Here is a 24,061-nt window from a genome sequence, read left to right as displayed (position 1 = left end):
ACTCCAGACCGGGGCAGCCCCTGCAGCGAGGGGAAGGGAGTGACAAAGGGCCCCCCGCCCCGTCCAGACGCCTGACGCCCGATGCCCGGCTCCCCCACCTGCCTCTTCCCCGTGGTCAGCAGCTGGAGAACGGACCCCGTCACGGGAAGGCCACAGCGCCTGGGCCCTGCTTCCCTGAGGCCTTGGGGGCTGACCCCTCCCGGGGTCTCGGGGGAGGGTGCAGGCCTCGCCGGGGAGCTGGCCCCCTCCCACAGGGCCCCAGAGCCCAGCCCAGGCTGTGAGCAGGGCTGGCCGTCAGTCCAAGATGGTCTTAAAGTCTGCGGTCAGGGCCGGGTCGGCTGCTGCTTCCAGGGCGGCCAGAGTGGCCCTCGGGAGCCGCCGGCCCAGTCGGGCTCTGGCTGCAAGGCAGTGACTGAAGTCAGACCACCAAACCCCCCACCCACGCCCCAGAGAAACCAGAGACCGCCCTTCCCCAGGGCCCGGGGCACTGCTGAGAGCAGCGGGCACTTACACCGCCAAGCACCCTGTGTGCAGGCAGGCTTGGGGTGGGCACCTCAGGAGGGGGCAAGCACCCCACCCCTGCCGGGAGCACGGGGACCGTCAGGCAGAGGCCCGAGGGGGACCTGGGTCGGGGGTGCGAGGAAGGACACGCAGGTGGGGGGCTGCAGGGGACACGGAGGACGAGGACCTGGGGGCGTTGGAGAGGTGGCGAGACCCGGGTGGTCACGCCAGGCCCCTGGATGAGGGAGGGGGCCTGTAACCCCCGGGGCACCCGCACCCCTCACCTGGGGGCTCCGAGACCTGCCCATCTGCCCCTCAGACACGGAGGGGCCCCAACACCAGAGGGCAGGGCCTGCACCTCACAAAGGGGCACCTGGCACTCCACCCACACCTACCTGTCCGCAGTGCCCCCAAAAGACAGCTGTAGGTGACACGGTGACGAGCCAGCTTGAGCAGAAAGGCGTGCAGGCAGAGCCACTGTGCGGCCTCGGAAGGAAACAGGCCGGAGGCACCCTTGGCCCCCAGTGACATCCCTGGGGGACACGAGGAGAGGCTGAGGCCCCGCTGGCCCCGCCCCAGTGTTCCTCCCCGGGGATACCAGGGGCCCCAGACGTTGCCCTCCTGCCGGGGGTCCCTCCAGGCTGATGGCATGAGTGGGGTCTTGGGGGCGGTGGGGGGGGGAGACCGGCCACTTCATTTCAGGGGCCACCCCGACATGAGCACCAAGGAATTCTGAAAACTGAGACGTTTTCTTCAACTTCTCCAAGAAACCTCCACAAACAGGCGTGACGAAGAGCCAAGTCTGTTACACCCAGGACCTCAGAGACACGCACAGCCTGAACCTCAGACAGATCAGAAACGCCCAGGACAAGGCCAGAGGTGCAGACACAGGGACTCCAGCGGGAGCGTTCAGGGGGGGACGCCCCGGAGGGGACCAAGCGAAGGGGCAGTGAACCCAAAGCGGGCGGGCGCACGGCTGGCATGGGTGCCCCTCACTGGCTCCTCCCTGAGGTGGGCAGGGGTGTCCCAGGGCCTCCTGCGGACCCTGGCCCGGCCTGACACAAGCGCCCAGAGCCCCAGGGGAGGAGGGCCACCAGCCGGCCCCAAGCGCCACGTCACTCTGCAGTCACGGGGCGGAGGGCGGCGGGCTGCTGGAGGGGCAGGTGCTGCAGTGGCTGCGGGGCACAAGGGGCCCGGGACGGGCACAGGACGGAGTGCATGGGGGTGACCCCGATGCCCAGCGCCCCGGGCGACCCCTCGGCCCGCCAGCCCTGCCCTGGTCGCCTGCGCACACCTGCGTTCCTGGCTCTCAGGAGGGCGTGGCAGCGGGACGAGGTGTCAGAGATGACCCGGAGGAAAAACGAGGGGTTCCTCCCGACTGGCTGGTTAAACGGGAGCTGCAGCACGCACGCGTGGAACCTGGGGATGTCAGCTCTGTCAGGGCCCAGCCTCCCCAGGCTGCCGGGGCAGGGCTCCCTGGAGACCACGGGCGGCGAGCCTGGCTCTGGGTCCCCGAGGCCAGCCGGCGCGGTTAATGAAGGATGGGGTCCACCTCCCCAGGATGGACAAGCACCGGACTCCACGGTCACCTGCCCGGCCCTGGTTCTCGGAGGGGGGCCGCAGAGCCACCCAAGGGCAGGGAACGTTCCGGAAGAGTGGCTGGACTGACCGGGAGCTGCGTCCCGCCATCCCTTCTGGGTGCACCTGAGGGTTCGGGACCACAGACGCTCCTGTGCACTGACCGGCCCTCTGCTCTCCTATCCGCCCCGCCCCGCGGCTACCCTCCTCCCGCCAGCCCCTCCCGCCGCAGGGACTCGGGCCACCCCGGGCCGCTCCGGCCTCCCAGCACCATCTGGTGCCCGGGAGCAGCACCTCCAGAGCTGACGAGGGCTCTGCGGAGAGGCGGTGTCTGCCGCTGAGACGCAGACGCTGCTTCCTCACGGACCCGGGGGCAGCGCGCTCCCCAGGGCGAGGCCGTCACCTCCCTCGTGGGGCGGCCACCCGTGGACCCACCTGTAGGCCTGCAGCAGGAATATCTTGTAAACATTTGTGAAAACTGTCTCAAGACTGTTCACCTGGAGTCATAAGGAAAAAGAAACGTTGGCGATACCTCTGGTGTTTGAGTTTGTCTTTTGCTTTATTGCCCCATCAAACAGAAAGAGAAAAAGGACCATCTCGGTAAGAATCCACCAGTCTCTCCCGTGAAACCCGCCAGGTCCTCACTGGGGCCCCTCAGCAGCTGCGGTGGAGTCAGGCCTGCGGGGAGGACAAGGGGGAGAGCCCAGCCTGGCTGGACGATGGCCTGGGCCCCACGGCTCCAGCGCTGAGGCCACAGCGGTCCTGGGCCCTACAGCCTGTGAGGAGGGGCCCGGGTGAAGATGGCGGGGCAGCCACGCGGCAGGGTGAGGGCTGGGGGCCCTGGACACACACACGCACACTCACCCACACAGTGCACACCTGCACACACAGGCACATGCACAGGCACGCATACCCACACGCTACCCACCTGCACGTACTCGCAGGCACACACTCGTTCACACACACGTACACATGAGGGTGCACACGTATGTGATGCCTGAAGCGCCTCCACACACGTGCACGTGCCCGCACACAAGTACAAACACACACAACCCCCCAGGATCTACGAAGCGCGCACAAGCCCTCGGTGATGCCAGCTGCCCTCTGCGCTCTGCAGCCCCAGCCGCCCATGGGCGGCCCGCACACCTGCAGGTCCAGGAAGAGCCCGTGGCACTTCAGCCGCAAGACCGCCAGGAGTTTGCGCCGCATGTTCCTCCCAGCCTGGAAGCCCTGGTTGAAGGTGAGACTCGCTCTGATCGAGGTCCCGGCGTAACTGTGAGACAGCGTGGGGTTCCAGGAAACACGTGTGTCCACTTCACACTCCGACCACATACGTCCAGCCCATCCGCTGCGCTGGGCCGGAACGGGCGCCTGCCCCCCAAATGGTCACGGCTTCACGGGGAGCCAGACAACCTGGTGGACAGTTCACGACTGACCGGTGTGGTCGGTGCCCGGCCGTGAGAGGGGGCAGGGGGAGCAGCAGACGGACGCGTGGACCTGCGCCTGGAAAGTGCCTGCACCTGTGTCTTCCCGGGAGACCCCAGAAGGAGGACCCAGTGCAGCCCTGAGGGCCCCAGCGGAACCGAGTACCAGCGCAGGACGGGCACGCCCATCCGCCACCGTCTTGACACCTGCGCTTTTCATTCATGAAAGAGCACAGGTTCCTGCGTCCACGTGCATCGCGAGGCCCTCTGTCTGCACAGAGCCTGAGGTTGGGCTGCGTGCTCTCAGGCTCAGTGTGGGGGAAGTGGGGGGACGGGCTCTCAGGGGTCGAACTGCATCCCCCAAACTCACAGGTTGAAGCCCTGACCCCCGAGACCGTCTGGGGATAAGGCCTTTAAGACGGTGATTAAGGCAAAATGGAATCATAAAGGTGGGGCCCTAATCCCATGGGACTGGTGTCCCAAGAAGAGACACTGAGGTGCTGAACACAGAGGGTGACTGTGTGAGGCCTCGGGGAGCAGACGCGCCCACACGCACACACAGGAGAGGCCCCGGGAGAGAACGGCCTGTGACCCCTGAACCTCAGCTTCCAGCCTCCAGGACCAAGAGAACGGAAATGTCCGTGGTGTTTCTTGCGGCAGCCTGAGCCGACCGAGGCAGGGACCCACGACACTGTGAAGAGAGCAGGCCACACGCACGGCAGCCCTGCTCCCCGATGGGCCAGAGGTGACCACGAATCCTGGCGCCCAGTGAGACCACGGGGACCCTTGTCGGGCAGGTCCTGGAAGCTCTGGTTCAGATCCACACGCTTCCCGGAAGAACACGTGGTGCCCCCGCGTCTGCCACGCGATTTCCTTTTATCAAAAATGCCCAGAAGGGACTTCCCTGGTGGTCCAGTGGTAAAGAATCTGCCTTCCAATGCAGGGGACGCGGGTTCGATCCCTGGTTGGGGAACTAAGATCCCACATGCTGCGGGGCAACTAAGCCCATGTGCCACAACTACTGAGCTCGCGCGCCTCGACGAGAGAGCCCGCATGCTGCAAACTACGGAGCCCACGTGCCCTGAAGCCCGTACGCCACAACTAGAGAAGTGTGCACGCCGCAACAAAAGATCCCGCGTGCCGCAACCAAGACCCGACGCAGCCAAAAAAACCAAAAAACCAAAAAGCGCCCAGAAAACGGCTCCCCCAAAGGGTCCATCCCCTAGTGCCCACCGCTGGCCCGACCCCCTGGGGCTTCGGGCCCTGCCATGCGGGAGGATGCATGGAGCTGCGCAGCGGTGGTGCTCACCTGGAGTGGTCGCAGCGCACCTCCAGGGTGCGGGTGTCCAGCAGCAAGCCGCACCAGGGGAACAGGCAGTGCGCCGGCAGCTGCAGGGGGGCCGTGCCGCCCAGGCCACCGTCCTCCACGGGGAAGTTCACCACCGTCTTCTGCAGGTTCGCCAGGCAGCCATACTCGGGCACGCCGTGGACCAGGGTCCTGCATCAGGGGGGCCACGTCAGCCACCGGGCAGAGGGGATGCCACCCGCAGGTCTCGGAGGCATGGGTCAACGTCACCTAACAGCCCAGCGAGGCGGGCGGGGACTGGAGGGCTGGGACCACGGGCCCGCGAGGAAGGCCGGACACAGCCCTGCTCTGGCCTCCAGGCTTCTGGGCAAACAAGTGCCAGCGATTAGAGGCCAGGGTGGACAGGCCAGCAAGGGCAGAGGCAGGCAGCGGGGGAGGGGAGCACAGAAGCCCCAGGGGCCGGTCCTGAAGGACGAGGGCCCGCCGGGATGGCCCTCCAGGTAAGACAGGTGGGCGACTGAGCTGACGAGGCAGCTGGGACCCGGGAGACACGGGGCTCGCAGGGCAGGCAGAGTCCAAGGGACGGGTCCTCTCTGTGACGGCCAGCCGATGTGTCCACCTGGCAAGGCTGCGGTCCCCAGGTGTGCACACTCGAGTCTGCGTAAGACTAGGGGGTCTGTAGGTGGGGCTGACACCTGCAACCAGCCGGCTTTAAAGGAGGCCACTTCGCGGAGTGGGGTGGGCTCACCCATTGGGGAAGGGCCCTGAGCGCCAAAAGGGGGTGTCCTGACTGTGGGGGTCGCCCACAGACTGCAGCCCCAGCACCTGCCCGGCCAGCCCCACCATCACGCGAGCCAGCTCCTTGCGGCAAGTCTCCTGGACGTCTGCCTGTCTGCTGCGCCCCCTGGTGGGACCCGACGGACACGCTCAGAGCTACCTCCCGGCGCAGCCCAAGGACCACAGAGCAGCACCGCTCCCAGAACTTCCCGTGACGGAGGCAACGACCTCTGCACTGTCCCCTCCGGTGGCCACTGGACACGTGTGGCCACTGAGCTCTCCAACTGTGGCCGGTGCCCACGCGGACCCACAGGCACCACTGGATTTAACTGACAGGTTTACATTTGCAGTGTCCTGTGCTGGGGCTGCCACAGGGAGCCCTAGAACATCACAGTGGGCTGACTCTACAGGCTTCAAGCCTGGGGTGTACCGCAGGCAGACACAGGATACGCGGGTGCTGTCCAGGTGGGTTTCTCCAAAGGCAGCCCAGCGACCAAAGTGACCAAAGTGTCAGGCGGGGACGCCTTGAGGGCTCAGTTTTGAAATTTCTTCTCCCTTGGAAAACCACGCTTTGAAACAAGCCCTCAGACTCCCGGGATGGATGGGGCACTGCAGCCACAGCCCAAAGGGTCCCAGGTGCCGGGTTTGCTTTGGGCACCAAACCCATGCGATCCCCACGCCTGGTAACCCCTCCTTCTTGACACGTCTGAATTCCCCGCTCTCACAAACGTTCTCCGCGGGGAAGCCGCAGGTGAGCCGTGCAGGCCTTTTTCTCTTCCGTCCCCCGTGGTGCGCAGCGCACAGCCTCTGCCCCGTCCGCCACCAGCGCATCACGGGTACGGAACCTCCAAGGAGCCTCTGCGGACCCAGTCCTGCTGCCTGAGCTCCTGCGGCGGCACCTGCGTCCTGACGGCCACGCCAGCGACAGGAGGAAGCGACGGCGCTCTGGGCTCTCAGAGCCGCGGGGCCGCGCCGCATGACACTCTCCAGGGACGCGGAGATGTGGCGCGGGGGCACGGGCGTTCGCACACAGGTCCCACCGTCGTACGTGGGCCAAAATGCGCCTGCAGAGACACACACGTGGGGGCCCTTACCTGAGAAAGGCTCTGGCTTGTGTCAGGTGAGGGGTGACCAGCAGGAAGTCGTCGACGAAGCGCAGGAGCACCCTGGACACGGATTGACCCCGAGATGAGGGGAGACCCTGAACATACTGCTTTACACCCACAGGCAACGTCCTCCCACGGGAGCCAACGCTGAAAAATTTAACGTCTGCGTTCACGTGGACACGGATAAAGTGACCTTCTCCAAAGAATCTAACCAAAGACTTTGGTTTCTGTGGGATTCGGCTCCAGCTGGGGATGCCGAGCAGGGGCCCCACGATTGGGCCAGAAGCACACGAGCTTGGCGCTGGTCCGAAGCCCCAGCCACGCAGAAAGCCACGTTTACTCCCCGCCGGAGGCCTGCTGACCACCTCCTGTGCGCCATTACGAGAAGAAAGGGTGAGGCCCCGTCTACATCCAGGACCAAAAATACAAACAGGCCCCAAGCAAGGCAACATCCGCCAACACAGAGGGGTCCATACCCATCCCGCTGGATTCCGGGGAAGAGCTCGTTCTCCATGTCTCCGTAGCAGAAGCTGCAGAGCAGGGTGGACAGAATGGAGCCCTGGGGGACCCCCTGACACTGGACGTACGACCTGGGGGGCAGGATGTGGTTAGAAGGTGGGCCAGCCATGGTGGGCCTCACGCTCATGTCGTAAACACATGCACAGACATACATGGACACGTGTGCCCACGCCACACCCGCCTGGGGGGACATGAATCAAGATTTGTCACGCTCCCCTGCGAGGCCCTGCCATGCCTCGGTCACACGTGGCACGACCCCTCTCCACGAAGGTCACAGCGGGTGGTGGTGCCCCTGGGGAGGAGACAGGGGCCACAGGCGTGGCCTTTCCCGTGGAGAAAGTCCTCTTCCCACCTGGTGCCATTTACATGCACGTGCAGATGTGTTCCCTTTGTCAAAATTCGCCCTGTTGTGCAGTTGGCACGTGTGCCTCCCCAGGGTGTACGTGTTTTTTTCATATTTTAATGTGATTATCTTTCAGTAAGTGCTGTAATTACTGAGAATATAACAGCAATGAAAACACATTTAACTAGAAGGTTTCCTGAGCGTGGCCCACGGTTAAGGACCTCCGAGGAGGCCCCACGGTCCAGGCCGACCTGTGACGGCTGCGGCCGTGAGCCCGAAGCCCCAGGGCCACTGCACTACTCGGTCACACACGGGGTCTCGCTCAGGCACTCGCCCAGGCCGGTTTGGCTCCACACACATTAAGAGAATTATCTGCCGGCTTCTGAATGCCAGCACTTCCCACAGCCGTGGGGGTCTTGCTCCGTCACCCGGCCGCACGGCCGCAGTGCCTGTCCGGGGGCTGGTGAGGGGGAGCTGGGGGGCCCGGACTCACCTGCCCCCGATCCTGACCACGTGGTTGTGGACCAGGCGTAGGAAGAGCTTGAAGAGGCTGTCGCCAGCCTCGTTCAGGGAGCAGCTCTGCGAAGACAGGCAGGCGTTCACCAGCGTGGATGCCGCCCTGGGCGAGCCAGCGGGCCAGCCGGACGGCTCGCGGTGGGGGCCCCGGACCCAAAGGAAGGCGTCTGGTGTCTGGGAGCCTCACATCGTGGCAGGGTCGCTCCGAGACTATTGTGCACAAAGCACAGGAACCGCGAGGGCCGACCCATTGCTGGCAAACCTGGCTTGGGGACACTCTGCTCACACAAGAAAACAGGTCACTTGATGGGCTAGCTCGAGGCGGGTCTACGGGGCAAACCCCCTCTGTCCTCCTAGAGGAAGGGGACTTGCCTTCGTGTGACCTCGAGACCGAAACTGAGAGCGAAGACGTACAGCAAATCTCAGCAGAGCCGCGGGCAGGCGGCAGAGGGTGCGTGAGGCCCAGAAAGAGGGAAAACATGGCCTAAGGCGGTGCAAGTCTCTGCCAGCCACAGAGGGTGTCCACAGCTGCCCCGGACCCAGCAGTGAGCAAGCGCCCACACTGACCTGCTCGATGACCACGGCGTCCCTCAGCGAGCCCGTTGCCTGCAGGTGCTCCACGAACTGTCTCATGTAAGGCTGGAGGTCCGTGAAGGTGGACACCTGCTGGCCGAGAAGACGGGGTGACGCGGGTGGACGCCCCCCTCCCCAAGTCCCGATAGCAAGGGCACACTCAGAACGGGGAACAGAGCCTGAGAGGCCCCGCCCTACAGCTTCTGTGGTGCCCCCGCCATGGCCGCTACGACCAGGGATGAGATGCAGAGCACGGCCACCTGGGGACACTGGGGAGGCGGGACGCAGGTGGGCTGGGGTCTCAGCCCTCGGGGTGCATCCCACCTTCACCCCGACTTCTCCCCAAGGCCTGTATCCACCGTGGGAGGTGGAGCTCGAGCAGAAAGTGGGGGCTCTGAGGCTGAAGATGTGGGGGCTCTGAGGCTGAAGATGTTGGGGTTCAGAGCCACGAAGCAGCTGGGACTGAGGGGCAGTTCCCGGGGGAGGGGCTGCAGAGAAAGCACCCTCAGCAGCAGGCGCCCCCAGAGCCATGCCGAGTGGGTCTGAGGGAGCCCAGCCCCTCCGAGGGGACCACACTGGGGAAGGGCCAAGTGAGGGAGACCAGGCACCACACTGTCTAGAATGGACCCCAGCAGGACTAAGGTCACGGTTCCACCACTGCCAGGAAAATACCATCCACTCTGGAGGAAAGCTCGCAAAACCCTTACGTTAAAATCCCTATTTACAAAGTCTGGCACACCGGGAAAAAATTCCAAAAGCTATAGAACAGGCCTGTGTGACCAAAACCACCCACAAATCAGCAGAAACAGACATGACAGAAACCTGCCTGCAGGCGAGCTGATATGGAGTTTCTGGAATTTTAAAATCACTCAAGATAACATTGCTAACAAAATAAAGATGGAAGATGTAACCAGAGTCCTAGAATCTGTGAGAAAATTCACGTGGATTTCTAAAACTGAAAAATAGGCTGGCTAAAATTAAGAATTTCATAAATGGGTGTAAAATCAGGGACAGAAAAGAGTAGGCGAGTGAACCAGAAGACGGGTCTATAAATGCCCAGATTCGAGCAGACGGAACACGTTAAAGCAGCAGCGCAAAAATGAACTCACAACAGACCCTGGACTGAACGCCGCAGCTCTAACAAGAAACATTCTAAAGGAGCATTACGGTCAGGTAGCCAGGCAGTTAGGCTGCTCAAGCACAACACGGCTTCAGCCCCAAACTGCGGATAAGCTGGATCCATCAAAACAAAAGCATCTGTCTGTGGAGACTCCACTCGCAAAAGAAAAGGTGAGACAGGCCGAGAAGGCGCCTGGGAGCCCACAGTGGCCCAAGGACTTGTCCCCAGAACGTGGGAAGATCCCCTAAGATGGACGCCCAAGGAGACAGCCTGGCAGCACCAGGGAGATGGGATGGGCACCCCATGAGAGGACACAACCACGTGACCGGTACACAAGGTGCCCAGAACCGGATCTCCCCAGACCGAGTCCCACAGACAGGACTGCGCTGCCCCACCGGGCGGCCAGGCTGCAAGCTGCAGCCCTGGTCTTTCGGTACCACCCATACCGCCGCCAGGGCCCCCTGCAGCGCCTGCAGCCGCGCTGGAACCTCTGGGGCAATGTCTCCTAAAACTACACAAGCCTGGAATCCGCCCACGGCAACGAGGGCTTTGTTCGGACGGAACACGGAGAGGCTGCTCTGGGCGGCTGGACCCCAGACGCGGCGGAAACCGGACAGGAGGTCAGAGTTTCCCTGATTTCACATTACAGAGTTAGAGACAGGCGAGCACGTCGCCGTGCTCGGGGTAGGAGAGGTGGGCTCCCGGGGGTGGGAGGGAGTCCCACGGGCGCTGCTGTTCTGGACTGTGAAGCGGAGGAGACTCCATCCCTGTCCACAAACCCAAGATCCCTGCGTTGCACACTCAGGACTCGCAAACCATGCTCACCAGCGCCTTGTGCTGAGGTCTTCACACGTGCCTTTTCCAAGAACTTCTAGGGGAACTCACCACACCCCCCCGCCTCCAGTACACACGCTGTTTCAGCCGGGGTGGGGTGGGGAGGTGGTCCAAAAGCCTTCCCGACAAGCGCTAGGAAACCCCCCACCCTGATGGCCTCGGGGTCAACCGAATGCCCTTGTCCCCTCCCAGCCCTGCCTGTGCCGGAGGCTGCGGCGAGGGGCTGCCCTTCCACCCTCGCCCCACTGCGCACACACGGACAGCAGCGCGGCCCAGGAGTCCCGGGCGAGGCGCCCGGTGGCACCTCCCCTCCCATGGAGCACACGCGGCCCTGCTGCGTGGCCGCTGGGACACCACGGAAACACGCGTGGCTCTGCTGCCACCAGGGTCCCTCCCCTCTGCTCAGCCTGGTGTGCAGTCGGGGCCGCGCGGCTGTGAAGGGGCAGCGGGAGGACAGGACCCGACGGGAACACCAGGAGTGAGTACGACGACGGCGCGTGCGCATGCGCGCGGGGGTGGGGAAGGAGGGCCCGCCGCGCACGCCCACCATCACCATCACCATCACCATCACCCCCACCCCCACCCCCACCACGGCGCATGCGCCTCCCATAAACCGCGCCCCCCGCAGACCACGCCCCCTCCACCCTACGCAAGCCTCCCGCAGAGCGCGCTCCCCAGCACCGAACACACCCCCGGTGGGGCTTACGTGTCTCTTGAAGGACTTCCGCACGTGTCCGCGGGCAGTCCTCTGGACCACGGCATACTGGCGCACGCAGTACGAGTTCTCATGGGGCCGGATCACGTTGGCTATCACCTCCGCCAGCCTGTCCTGGGGGAGCGCGTCATACGCCCCCGCCACGTCCACCTACGTGGGAACCGAAGTGCCTGAGGACGCGCTCACCTGGGCCCCGAGTTCCCGGTCCTGCTGGTTCTGACCTGCGGTCAGCAAACCCTGGGGTGAATCGTACACCAGGGGACTGGGGAGACCCTGCACCCCCCTCACACTGTCCCGTCCCCGTCCCCCACGCCCGCCCCCGACGGGCCTCTCGCTGAGATACCCACTTCCCCCGGACTCTAAGCACCCTCAGGGCGGGTCTTCGCCCCTCTCTCTGAGCTGCAAGCTGGTGACTAGGAGGCCCCTGGCGGATGACCAGGGTACCAGGGCACCCGGCGCTGGGGTCTGAGCAGGTGTTTCCTTCCCTGAAGGGGATCCCGAGGGCAGGAGCTCCCGTGGAGTTGGGGTGCAGTCACGGAGTCCACTCCAGAGGGGAAGGCACAAAGCCTCTGCCCCTGGGAGCCAGACACCCCCAAATGGAGACGGGGTCCCCTGCCCTCCCGCTCACAGGAGAATCTGTGGGACATGGACGCAGCTCCACCAAGGGGTGACTCGTTCCGGCAAACACGGGACTGCAAAAGGCTGGCCACTCCCCACACCGGCGGGGACCTGATGCGAGGGGTCACCTGCAGGGCCGGGGGGTGGGAATCGGGCGCCCACCTTGACGAAGTAGAGTGGGGGCACAGGGCCCCGGGCCCGCAGGGGCAGCACAAAGGCCTGCCAGGCCCTGTAAATGTCGTCCATGCCCAGCACGGAGGCCCCCAGGAGGCCGGGGCGCCTCAGCCGCTCGTAGTTCAGCACAGCAAACAGGGTCTTGACCTGGGAGGTAAGATGCTGGACCTGCAGGCCCAGCCCAGGACGGCCAGTGTCACCAGAGGGGCCCCAGACCAAGGGGATGTGGGGTCAGACGGCCCCCAGGGACGAGAGTCAGGCCCCCGCTCTGTGCCGCCGCCGCTGCCATCCCCGCCTACCCCGCCTCCCTCCGACCGCAGAAGGGCTGCCCCCTCCACGCCCACCCCAGACCCCAGGGTCTCCCCAGGGACCCGTCCTGGGATCACGGACACCACGTGTGGAAAAATGCAACTAGCTACACCCTTGGTCCCCTCCACTTACCCGGTCCCCCCACCCAGCGGAGAGGGGGGCACCACCTCCTGGGGGACCCCAGCCCCAGCGGAGAGGGGGGCACCACCTCCTGGGGGACCCCAGCCCACTGGGCGAGCACTTTGTCTTCGCTCACGGACCAAACCCCCATCAGCAGCGCGACAGCTTCTCTTTCTCATTAATGGTGGAATCACCCCCGAATCACCCCCAAGTCCTACAGGGAGGCGCATGGAAGGGGTCAGAGCTGCTGGTGAGGCAGGGGTGCTGTGGCGGGGAGAGCAGTCACGGGGGCGCTAACCACGGGGGTGACGTCCTCCGGGGGTCCTCGGGGCCCTGGCAGGCTGGTGACAGCTATCGCGTGGCCCCTCTGCCCCGGAGGATTCCAGGGGCCAGGGGCGCAGGGGGTTCCTGGAGCCCATCCAGCACCTCACAGGACTGGCCTTCCCAGGAGCTCCTTCTCTGGGCCCGGGAACCCCCATCCACGGCACCCCACCATTCCACGGCCTCACTGGGGCTGCCGGCCCCCCGAGACTCTGACTACACCCACCAGGCCTGGGGTTCAAATGCACTTTGCCTAAAAGCGGCACAAGCGGTGACCTTCCTGTCTCTGTGCGGCTTCCCGGCTCCCACGGCGTCGCCCATGTTCACGATGGGCCGCAGCCCGCTGGGCTTGGGGACGAAGCGGAGCCTGGACGTCGGCAGAGCCGGCTTGGCCTCCTGGCGTCGCCTGACCTCTGCCTCGGATAGTTCTCGGAGCTGCACGCGCTCTAAGTGTTGTCTGAAACAGAGGTGCCCGTGGGAAGCCGGGGCGGGCAAGCATGGCAGCCACCGGCGCCCATGAAGTCGGCAGAACCCATGCCCAGAACCCCAGACTTGCGGGGTGGCCAGGCATCTGCTGGAGGCCCCTCCTTGGCAGGGCCAGGACACCCGGTTCCCGGTGGACAGAGCCCTGGCTGGTGCAGGCCAGGACCCGTGGGCCAGAGAGCCCACCCTGCTCTACACAGAATGGGCAGAGAGTGCTCGGCGTAGCCCCCCTGAAGAACAGAACTGTCTCCCTATGGGCCTGCCAGCTCCTTGTTACCTATGACCTTCAGCCTTTACCCCAAAACCACCCACAGGGAAGGGCCTGGCCTCCTGACCGCTGGGGTGAGGATGCTCCCTGGGCTGGTGGCCCCAGGAGTGAAGCGTGGTTCCAAGCACAGCCCATCATGGGATTCAAACACCCACCAGGCAGGGGTTGGGCCCCATGGGCCCCACAAGGAGAGCCTAAACAGCCACTTTGGATCACATAGCGTGAAATACTTAAATGGGGCGCCTTCACTCAAGACCACGATAAAGGCGTCCAGAGCCTCCCGCACCAGACACAGGAGGACATGGGCCCCAGCACGTGCACTCACGGACCCCGGCCCGGCTCCCTCCACAGACGTAACGCAGGGCACGGCTCTGGCGCAAATGCACAGCTGAGCCCTCACACTGGGTGCCTCGGCCAGGCCCAGCCCGTGTCTTTCGGGCTGTCACCCCATCCATCCTGGCTGGATCCCAATCCAGCTGACACCCGCCTAGTCTTTCAAAATGGACATAAGACAGGGCTTCCCTGGTGGTGCAGTGGTTAAGAGTCCACCTGCCAATGCAGGGGACATGGGTTCGTGCCCCGGTCCGGGAAGATCCCACATGCCGCGGAGCGGCTGGGCCCGTGAGCCATGGCCGCTAAGCCTGCGCGTCTGGAGCCTGTGCTCCGCAACGGGAGAGGCCACAACAGTGAGAGGCCCGCGTACCGCAAAAAAAAGAAAAAAAAAAAGACATAAGACAGTCAGTGAGCAACTGAGACAAATCTCATGGCCACCCCACGGCCATTCAGCCCCGAGGAGGCCTGCTTCACGGCAACGCCTCTGCCCCAGACGCGCCCCACTGCATGGCGTCAAGTAGGCGGGTTTGTCATCTCGTGTCATCCTATCTGTTCCGTGCGGATTAAACAGCACCAGGCCCACGTGCCAGGGGGAAGTAAGCAGCCCGCCCGTACTGTTTCAGTCCAGACAGACTCCTAGACCGCACAGACCATCCAGCCCAAGCCCCCGGCTTTCAGCTAAGAAAGGGCTTGCAGGAGTCCGTGCCGAGGGCGGGGTCCCTGGGGGAGCTGGGGGAGGAGCCCGGGGCAGGGAGAGGCCGTGGCTCCCGATGGCCGTACCTGATGCCGACGCTCTGTAGCTGGCTCCAGACGCGCTTCCGGAAGAAGAAGAGTCGGTTCTTCTGGAACGTGGTCTCCGTGACATAGAAGAATGCCTTGAGCAGCTCGACCACGTACGCACCCATCAGCCAGCACAGGAACCTGGCCAGGACGGCCTCACGCAGACGGTGCTCGGCGGCTGGGATGCAGCGAGCCCCTGGGAGGAGAGAGGCCGGTGCTCACCCCACATGCTGCCTGAGTGGCCCCTCGGGCCTGGACGGCTGCACATGCGGCCCACGTGCCGTGACTCGGAGCCTCGGGCAGAGGAGAACGCGGGTATCTCAGCAACGACGCTTTGATAAAAAATGTCTTTAAGTTAGTTTCACCTTTCCTTCTTTACTTTCTTATTGGGGCTACGGAAAACCTGAAATGTTGTACGTAGCTCACGTTATGTTTCTACTGGGCAGTGATGACGTGGAACATCTGTCCCCTTTACACACAGGCTGGAGGAAGCAGACACTGCTCTCCACACGGGGGACGGGTGGTTGAGGCTGGTGTGCAGTCTCAGGCCTCGCGCCTGGGTGGCAAGAGCCAGAAACGCCTGGAGTTTTCCAGGCTGAACGCCGCGGGCGAGCAGACGCGGCCACACGCCGCGGGGCTCCGGACCCAGCCACGGGCCAAGGTGAGCGCTCTCCCCTGCGGTCCTCTGCATTTTATTCTGTGCACTCGGACACATCTCCAGCAGAGGTGCATCTCGAGAGCCATCACCAGGCTGCCAGGGGGGCCTCAGTGCAGACAGAGCCAGGGCTTTACCACCCGTAACTGGCATGAAAGAAACACAGAGGAGAAAAAAGGGGCCCCAGAGGCAGGTCTGGGGCAGGACAATGAACGGTGAGCAAGGAGAAGAGAAGGGGGGATGAAGCTACATAAACATCGACTGTAGAAACAGTACCAGCAGCATCTAACTTGGGACACAACTGGGTTAGTGGAGGGAACAGCTCAAGTGTGATCCGGTTCCAACACGCAAGTCCCTTACACGGTTCCCAAGGTAACCAACCACCCAGAGAGAGTAAGTGGAGAATACAAAGCTAACGCTGGAAGCAAAACCAACGCACGCACATGCACGTGAGAATATGCACATCAGGAAACAAGGAATAACGACACGGAAGAGGGAGACAAATTGCAAGGTGAAAAGATGCATCCACACTCGCCTATCATCCCAGAAAATGAAAAAAAATTACTCGAGGTAAGTGGTAAAGACTGTCAGAACGGATCGAAAATAAACGTAAAACGTCAGCTCAGGGCTTCCCTGGTGGCGCAGTGGTTGAGAGTCCGCCTGCCGATGCAGGGGACACGGGTTCGTGCCCCGGGCCGGGAAGATCCCACATGCCGCGGAGCGGCTGGGCCCGTGAGCCATGGCCGCTGAGCCTGCGCGTCCGGAGCCTGTGCTCCGCAGCGGGAGAGGCCACAGCAGTGAGAGGCCCGTGTACCGCAAACAAAACAAAACAAAACAAAACACATCAGCTCAGTGCTGTCGTTAAGACACTTAAACCCCGTATCCTCATAGGATATGAACAGGTTGAAGATAAAAAATAATGAAAAACGACACAAGCGGGAAGTACTAACCAACGGGAAAGCAGGTAAACACACTTTATGGTAAAAAAGGCCACTACACATTCATGAAGAAGATTAAGTCTAAAATGTGCCTGCAGCTAACACACCCATCGTTCAGATCACGGGGCAAGAAGGAAAGGACACACCCACCCCCTGGGGCCGTGTACCCTCAGCATCACAGCATCTGGAAGGACGCGTTTTGCATGGCACCTGACATGGTGACCACAGCACCAGGCCCGGCCTGCAAACACACGGGAACCATTAGTGCAAACGCCACACACGAGACCAAGCCAGTCTCCACGGGCTCCAGGCCACCGCGGTCCTACGGACCCGCACATGGCTGAGTCAGAAATCAACAGTAAAAGGCAATTTAAAACTGCCACACATTCGGAAAATAAAAAGTAATCGTCCAAAATAACTCCAAGATCAATGGAGAAATCGCAGTAGAAACAGAGAACACCGAAAAGCGGCTGATATAAACACGGGGCAGCTACTGCGGGGCTGGGGAACCGCACAGCCCGGGAGGGAGTCGGAGGGGCGGCAGCTGACTGAGGAGGAGAGAGGTGGGGAAATGAAGAGAGGCCGACGCGCCGCTGAGACGTCAGAGCCACGCCTCAGGTCCGTGGGGCTCAGGGGCGGGAGCGGGCAGCGCTCCCACCCGCAGCTCAGGAAAAGCAACCGTGGTCGGATGTAGGCGGACAGGACGGGCCAACCAGAGGCTAAGGCAGCGAGCAGGAATCCTTCTGGTGACGTCTCTAGTGACACGTGGCTCCAGATGTGGACAGCCCAGTTGTCTGGCCTCCGGGGCTGGGGATCAGGGAGCTGACAGGGATCAGTGGGCAGCATGGCAGGCAGGACAATGGCCTGTACTGTGGACGGAGTGCCTGGCCGGCACGGAGGAAGGGGCAGCATTCCGGCAGGAGAGGGTGGAAGAGGTGACCTCGGAGAGCCGGACAGCCGCGGCTCAGAGCAGCATTCATTCAGCCAGCGGGTAGAAGGCGTGGCCGAGGCCATGGAAAGGAGCAAATGGCCAGGGGCACAGCTCAGGTGAGCAAGGTTCCGGGAGGTCCAGGGACTGGGGCCCAGTCGCCTGGGAAAACACCACCTCCTCAGTGCCTGCAGCTCGAGGGGCACGGGGACCCATCTGAAATCGCGGCCAGAGCACAGAACTCAGATCCTCCTTCCACAAAGCGGGCTGGGGCCCCACGAGCACAGAGGCGTCAGGTGAGGGCCTGGTCTCCTGAGCCCGCCTCCTGGAGACTCATCCACGGCGTCCCACGTGCAGGGAGCTGCTGGTCAGGGGGTGTAAACGTCACGCCAGATGCAAAGTTTCTGGAGATCTGCTGTAGGACACCGAGCGTACACTGCGCAATACCGCGCTGTCCACTTCAGCGTTGTTTAAGAGGGTAGGTCTCATGTTACGTCCCCACAATTAAAAAAAATTTTTTTAAACCAAGTTACTGAAGGTCACCCTGACTGTCCGCGTCACCTGCCCCGGGTCTCTTGGGGAGCCAGAAAGGGCGTGCCCCGGCTGCACCTGAGGCCACCACAGTCGCGATCTTCGGGGACCCCACCCCGGGGACTGTCACACGCACGGGAGAGGCGGGGGGCAAACCTGGCTCTCACAGACGACTTCCTTCTAGAAGTCCTGACCATCTCAGGAGCGTGGGGTGGTCAAACACAGGGAGAGCAGGGAGGGTGCTGGGCCTTTCACTCCTGGCTCCGCCCTGCCACGGAGGGTGCTGACCGAGGCGGGGCTGACAGTGGCTGGGCCGGAGGAAGCCCAATATCAAACCCAGAACACCACAGTGGGAGGGACACCGCAGGCTCAGCTTCACAGAAAAAATCCTGCCAGCACCCACCGCGGCTGCCCACTGCCCGGAGACAGCGGACGGCGTCCTGATGCTCCCCTTTGACCCCTGGTGACGCTGGGGCCTTGTTCAAGGACACGGTCTTTTCACTTTCCCGCCTGCCTGGCCCCAGCCTAGCGGAGGCACAATTAGAACTCACATCCGGATCCGCGTGTGGGCTGACCAGATCCAGCGGGGGACCCAGGAGCCTCACCTCCCAACCCCATAAACGGGGTTCTGGGCCCAGCCCCCATTTCTATCAGCGGGGCACCACGCCAAGGCGATAAACCTTGACATCAAAAAGGATTATGAATGACCCGCAGACACGCCCACAGGACCTCCTGTTGACCCCCGTCTGTTGGTGCAGCCCTAGACCACGTGTCCCGCCTGCTCACCGCCCCTCCCCGGAGCCCAGAACCTGCCTGAGCCCATAAACACGTCGGGAGATTTATGCAAACCGGATGGGAGAGGGGGACGGAGGCAGAGAACTCAGAGGGAGCCACCCGACAGCCACCAAGGAGCCCCCTGCCCCCCCCCCCCCCCCCGAGCGAGGTACGGAGAAGGCCCTGCCGCACTCGAGGTCCTGAGCTCGGGTTCCTCACCTGGGCTCCCGCGCAGCCAGGCGCAGTCCTGCACCTTCATCTTCCAGGTCAGCTCCTGCGGCGAGAGCTTGCCGCGCTTCCCCAGGGAGAGGAGCTTCTTCACGTTCCTCAGGAAGCGGCGCTGGTTGTGCCGGGAGCCCCAGAGGCCGGCGGGCACCAGCCGGCGAAGGCAGGCCCGCAGGAGGCCGTACACCTGCCAGGGGCTGCTGTGCTGGCGCAGCAGCTGGACCAGGCGGCGCGAGCCCTCGTCCCCCTCGGGGGTAGCGGCCGGCCTCCCCCCGGGGCGGGCGCCCACTCCAGGGCTCTCCTGATCGCCTGGCCCCGCCGGGGTGGCGGAGGCCGGCAGTGGGCAGTGCGCCCTGAGGAGTGCGCCGTAGGGGCACCGCGCGTGGTTCTCAAGCAGCTCCCGAAACAGGGGCCTCATCCGCCAGTAGCGCGCGGGCAGGCGGCGCATCCTGCGGGGAACCCCTGGTGGCCGGGGCTTAGAGCCCAGAAAGATGGCCTCCACGAGTCTCTGGGCCCCCGCCAGGCTGGGAGGCAGGCAGCAGAGCAGGAAGGAGCGGCGCAGCCGTTCTCTGCTACCCGAGCAGTAGAGGAACTGCTTGGTCTCAGCCCACGCTCCGGGACCGGGCTCGCCCTGGGGATGTGACGGCCGCCGGGATGGGGAGCGAACACCCCTCTCGCCGCCCCCCAGCGGGAAGGGGCGACGGGTCCTGGGCACGTTGCCCTCCCGAGACTTGGCTTCCGCAGCGGCTCTGGTGGGTGTCATCACGCGGGGGTCGCTGTCGCTCCGCCCAGGCGCCCTGCCCAGGTGGGCCCCGGGCGCCTGCCCTTCGGTACCCTGCTCGGGCTCCAGGCCATGCCTGGGCTTCTTGGCTGGAGGCGGACGGCCCCCCGCGCCGCCCCGACGCCGCCTCGCGCCCTTGGCCGGCAGCTCCCGGGGTCCCCCCACCTCCCCGTCGCCGCCATTCCCGGCCTGGCGCGTGAGTCCGAGGCCAATCCGGGTTCCGCCCGCGATTCGCGTGGGCCGCGCCGCGGCGGCGGTGCAGAGGTCATAGAGCGGCGGCCCGCACACCTGGTAGGCGCAGCTGGGGGGCACCAGCAGGTAGAGTGCGCAGCGCGCCAGCAGGTGGGTGAGCACGTCATCGCCCACGCGGCGCAGCAGCAGCCCCCACGCGCCGCTGCCGCGCAGCGTGTCCGTCACCGTGTTGGGCAGGTAGCTGCGCACGCTGGTCGTGAAGGCCACGGGCGGCCCGCCGCGGGCCCCGTCCAGCAGCGCGAAGCCGAAGGCCAGCACGTTCCTCGCGCCGCGCTCACAGAGCCTCTGCACGACCCTGGCCACCAGCTCCTTCAGGCAGGACACCTGCCGGGGAGGGCTCCTGAGTCGCTGGGGACGCAGGTACGTCCTTCCCCACCCCCTCCACCACCGCCGCGGCGGGCCCGACCGGAGTCCCCGGAGGCAGCCCACCTGGCGGAAGGACGGGGCGGCAGGGGGCGGCTGCGCATCCCAGGGCACGCACACCAGGCACTGGGCCACGAGCGCGCGGAAGGCCACCGGGTCCCCGCGCCGCACGAGCCGCCGGTCCTCGGGCCCCAGGCGCCGCACGAAGGTGGCCAGCGGCAGGACCTGCCGGTAGCGGTCCCGCAGCAGGGCGCGCACCGACCGGCACCTGGGCGCGCGCGGCATCGTTGGAGCCAGGGTGGTCCGCGCGGAGGAAGGGGCGGGGTCGGGAGGAGGAAGGGGCGGGGTCGCGGGAGCCCCGCCGCCCCGCCCTTGGTTCACCCTGCGGGCCGCGGGTGTGGCCCCAGAGGTGTTTGCGCCCAGGTGCCACGAGAACCTGCTCCGACAGCGCAGCTGCTCCCGGCAGTGTCCCCACCCACACGCCGTGACCCCTCCCAGGGCGCAGAGGTCTTGCGAGGGTCGCACAGAGGAGAGGCTCTATGGTACCGAGGGAGGGGGCCATAACGTGGGGTCCCTGGGGGACCCGGTGCATTCTGCGCCCCCGCGGAGCGGGTCCTGCTGGTGTGTTACTTTCTCACGTGGGCCGTGACCGGTCAGTGAGGGATGCTTTGGGGTCCAGCAGGGGCTCATGGCAGCGAATGTGTAATGATGTGCAAAGAAGAGAATGGACCACCGCCCCTGCCCGGCGGGCCTGGGGAAACCAAGGCAGCAGGCGCACCCTGAACCTGGACCGGCACGCGGTGGGGCTCCTGGAGCTCTTTCCCGGCTCCGGCGGTGGGCAGTGGTCAGCCGGCAGCGGGCGGCGGGCAGTGGTCAGCCGGCAACAGCGGCACTTCCCCCACTGGCTTGGTCTCCCTGACCCCAGGCTGTAGTTTTTCTTTTTGAGTTCTTCTGTGATCCCCACCAAAAACAAAAATCCTCAAATCAGTTCCCTATTAATCACCCACCTGATGGGTTGGGCAAAGGAGGGGGAGAAGTGGAGCCGTAGGCTCCCTGGGGCACCACCTGCAGGCTCCTGGCACCTGCCCATGGCCTCCCTCCATACCCAGAGTTGCCGTTCCCTCCACAAGCACCAGGAGGAAGGTGAGGCTGGACAGGTCAAGGGCCTGCCCCCAGGCTCGCAGCCCTAGGGAGAGCAGGAGCCCCGCCTTCCAGCCCAGCCGCAGACCCTCCCCAGGCCTGGGGCACCGTTCTGACAACAACGGCTGGTCATGTGAGCCAGACAATTCAGAGCAGTCACCCTAATGACATTCCACCCAAAGCCAGACGCTGCAGATTGTTCAAGGTTGAGTCGTAAGAAATGGGAAGCTTCTGGATCTTGGGAGGCTTGCGGGGATGATGCACCTGAGTTTGGCAAACACTGAGCGGCTGAACAAATGTTAACCTTTCACAACGTTAAGAAGCGTGGTCAGAAATTGCTTGTCTTCATGGCGTAAACAGGCTTCCGCTACCCCTCCGTCGACGACGCCGTCTCACATTCATCCCGCTTGCTCTGGTTTGCCCGGCTCGTAACCCTCGGGACTAAGGGTGGCTCTCCTGGAAGTCCACTGCGTGAGCGCCGCAAGGTCTCTGAGACTTGCTTGTTTCTGCCAGTAGAGGATTTGGGGCGGCTTTGGGGAATTTGTTCTTTTCCAACAACTAGAAACTGGAGAAACCAGCATGGAAAACAATTTTTTTTTAAAGAAGAAACAGAAGCAGTATGAATATACCATGTTGAAGTGAGGAAACTTTTCCTAGAGAGAATGGAAATCGTTCATCTCCCGAATACCCTGTGCACTATTACACGCGCGGTTAATCTGTCTCTGGAAATCTAGGGATTGTCTTAAGTCACTGCGCCATAAAACATGAAGATGTTCCCAGAAAAAATTTCATATTGTTGGCTTATGACAAAATACAGCAAAATCCGATTCTAGAACGTCTGGAAGGTAATGGATGGGTTTCACACTTCATACCCGGAAATTTCTAAACAGTGGATTCCGTGCCAGGAGCCAAATACTGCCGTGTCGTTTGTCACTGAAGGGGGCAAACAGGGCCCCCCGCCCCCCACTTACACAGTAGCCCGACTGAGGTGTCCTACAGCGTGTGCAGTGATTGGACAGCGGGGTTGCTCCTGGAGAGCTGGTGGGGGGCCTGCAGGGCTGGCAGTGGACCATCGCCCCCTGTCTGCAAGGAGTCACCGCAAGGCGTGAGAGGGAGAAGCCCAGCCACGGGAGGAAAGAGAGCCCCAGAGACTCCAACCAGTGGGCGTGACTGGAGCCCTGGCCAGTGTTGAAATAAACGATTAAGCCATTGGTTCCTGAGCAGGGCTGTCCGAGGGGCAGCGGCTGCTTCCTGTGTTCGCTGCCACTGGCCTCGGGACACTGCAGCCCCGCGGGCGCAGGAGGGCCGGCTCTGGAGGGCAGCCCAGGGAGGGGGACAGGCCACAGTGATGGGTCTGGCACCACCCGATGCCCACGGGCTGGCACACCTGATGCACGTGCCCGTCCCCTGACCCAGGCACCCTTGGATCTGCAGCCAAGACGTGGGACGGCACCACCAGGACCCAAAAGGGTCTCAGCTGAGGAGGTTGGCGGCTGAAACAGATGCAGTGCAATGTAGGGACACATGCAGACTTCTGAACACAGCGGGGTAAAAACAAAGCAGGCCAGCAGCGCAGCCCCGAGCCCAGTGCTGGGGCCTGAGGACCAGATTCTGGGAGGGGAGAGAGAGAGAGAGGGAGAGAGGGAGAGAGAGGGGGGTGGGGGATAGAGGGAGAGAGAGAGGCAGGGAGAGAGGGAGAGAGAGAGGCAGGGAGAGAGGGAGAGGGAGAGGGAGGGAGAGAGGGAGAGGGAGGGAGAGAGGGAGAGAGGGGGTAGGGGAGAGAGGGAGAGAGAGGGAGAGAGGGAGAGAGAGGGAGAGAGGGGGAGAGAGAGAGAGGGAGAGAGAGGGGGGTGGGGGAGAGAGGGAGAGAGAGAGGCAGGGAGAGAGGGAGAGGGAGGGGGATGGGGGAGAGAGAGGGAGAGAGGGAGAGAGAGGGGGGTGGGGGAGAGAGGGAGAGAGAGGGGGGTGGCCTGCGGACCCACCAAGCTCTCTGACCCCAACCTCTGCCTCTGTGGCTGCGTCCCCCTCCCTGACCCTGACAAGGAGCCTGCGACTGACTCAGGGTCCAGCTAGTCCAGGGCTGGGTCCCGGCCTCAAAGCCCCTAGGAAGGGGCATCCTTGAGCCACCCTTCGGCCCGCGACACTCGATGCAGCAGAGCGTGCAGCTGGTCAAGGGCAGCGGCTCCTCCTCTGGGCTCCTCTCCCAGCGCCCCTGGTGGCTAATCCCCTGTGACGCAGTGGACACCAAGCCAGGACCGGGACACTGACCCCGGTGCAGCGTGTGGGTAGAAGTCGGTGTCATTTTGTCACCTGTGTAGACTCGCGTGCCCAGCACTGCCATCAGGATACAGAAGTGGCCCGCCACCTCCGGGCTGGGCCCCCGAGTTCCCCCTACACGCACACACGGACGCCGTGACCCCTGGTGACCACTCGCCTACTCTGTGCTGAGCCGTGGCCTTTCAAGACACTTACATAAATGGAACCATATTACACGTCACCCCACGGGGGCTTTTCCACTCGGCATAATTCCTGTGTGTGGCAGTCGTCTGCCCCTTCGATCCTGGAGCAGCGTTCCGGGCCTGGATGGGCAGCTAATGTAACCACGCGGCCTGTTGAGGGGCATTTGGGTTTTTCCCACTTTGGAACCATTACAAATACAGCTGTCATGAGTGACTGCAGACAGGGTGTTTGTTGTACGTAATGTACACAGTTACATGACTTTTCCTCGCTCGGGGACCAACGCCCAGGGGTCCGGT

General features: G+C 63.7%; 1 protein-coding gene across 1 annotated transcript; it reads right to left on the bottom strand.

Annotated features, from left to right (window-relative positions):
* Positions 1–294: 294 nt before the first annotated feature.
* On the bottom strand, positions 295–20,450 carry TERT (telomerase reverse transcriptase; the record flags this gene model as incomplete). Its single annotated transcript, XM_082620723.1, has 16 exons — positions 295–398; positions 897–1,034; positions 1,796–1,920; positions 2,515–2,576; positions 3,226–3,352; positions 4,813–5,001; positions 6,681–6,752; positions 7,169–7,282; positions 8,048–8,133; positions 8,638–8,733; positions 11,304–11,462; positions 12,093–12,272; positions 13,131–13,311; positions 14,719–14,914; positions 18,764–20,126; positions 20,232–20,450. 16 exons carry the CDS (start codon positions 20,448–20,450, stop codon positions 295–297), a joined length of 3,411 nt encoding a protein of 1,136 aa, XP_082476849.1.
* Between the last annotated feature and the right edge of the window lie 3,611 nt (positions 20,451–24,061).

Source organism: Mesoplodon mirus (genome assembly GCF_964341445.2).
Source record: "Mesoplodon mirus genome assembly, chromosome: 5".
NCBI lineage: Eukaryota > Metazoa > Chordata > Mammalia > Artiodactyla > Ziphiidae > Mesoplodon > Mesoplodon mirus.
This window is presented reverse-complemented; position numbering and strand designations above follow the sequence as displayed.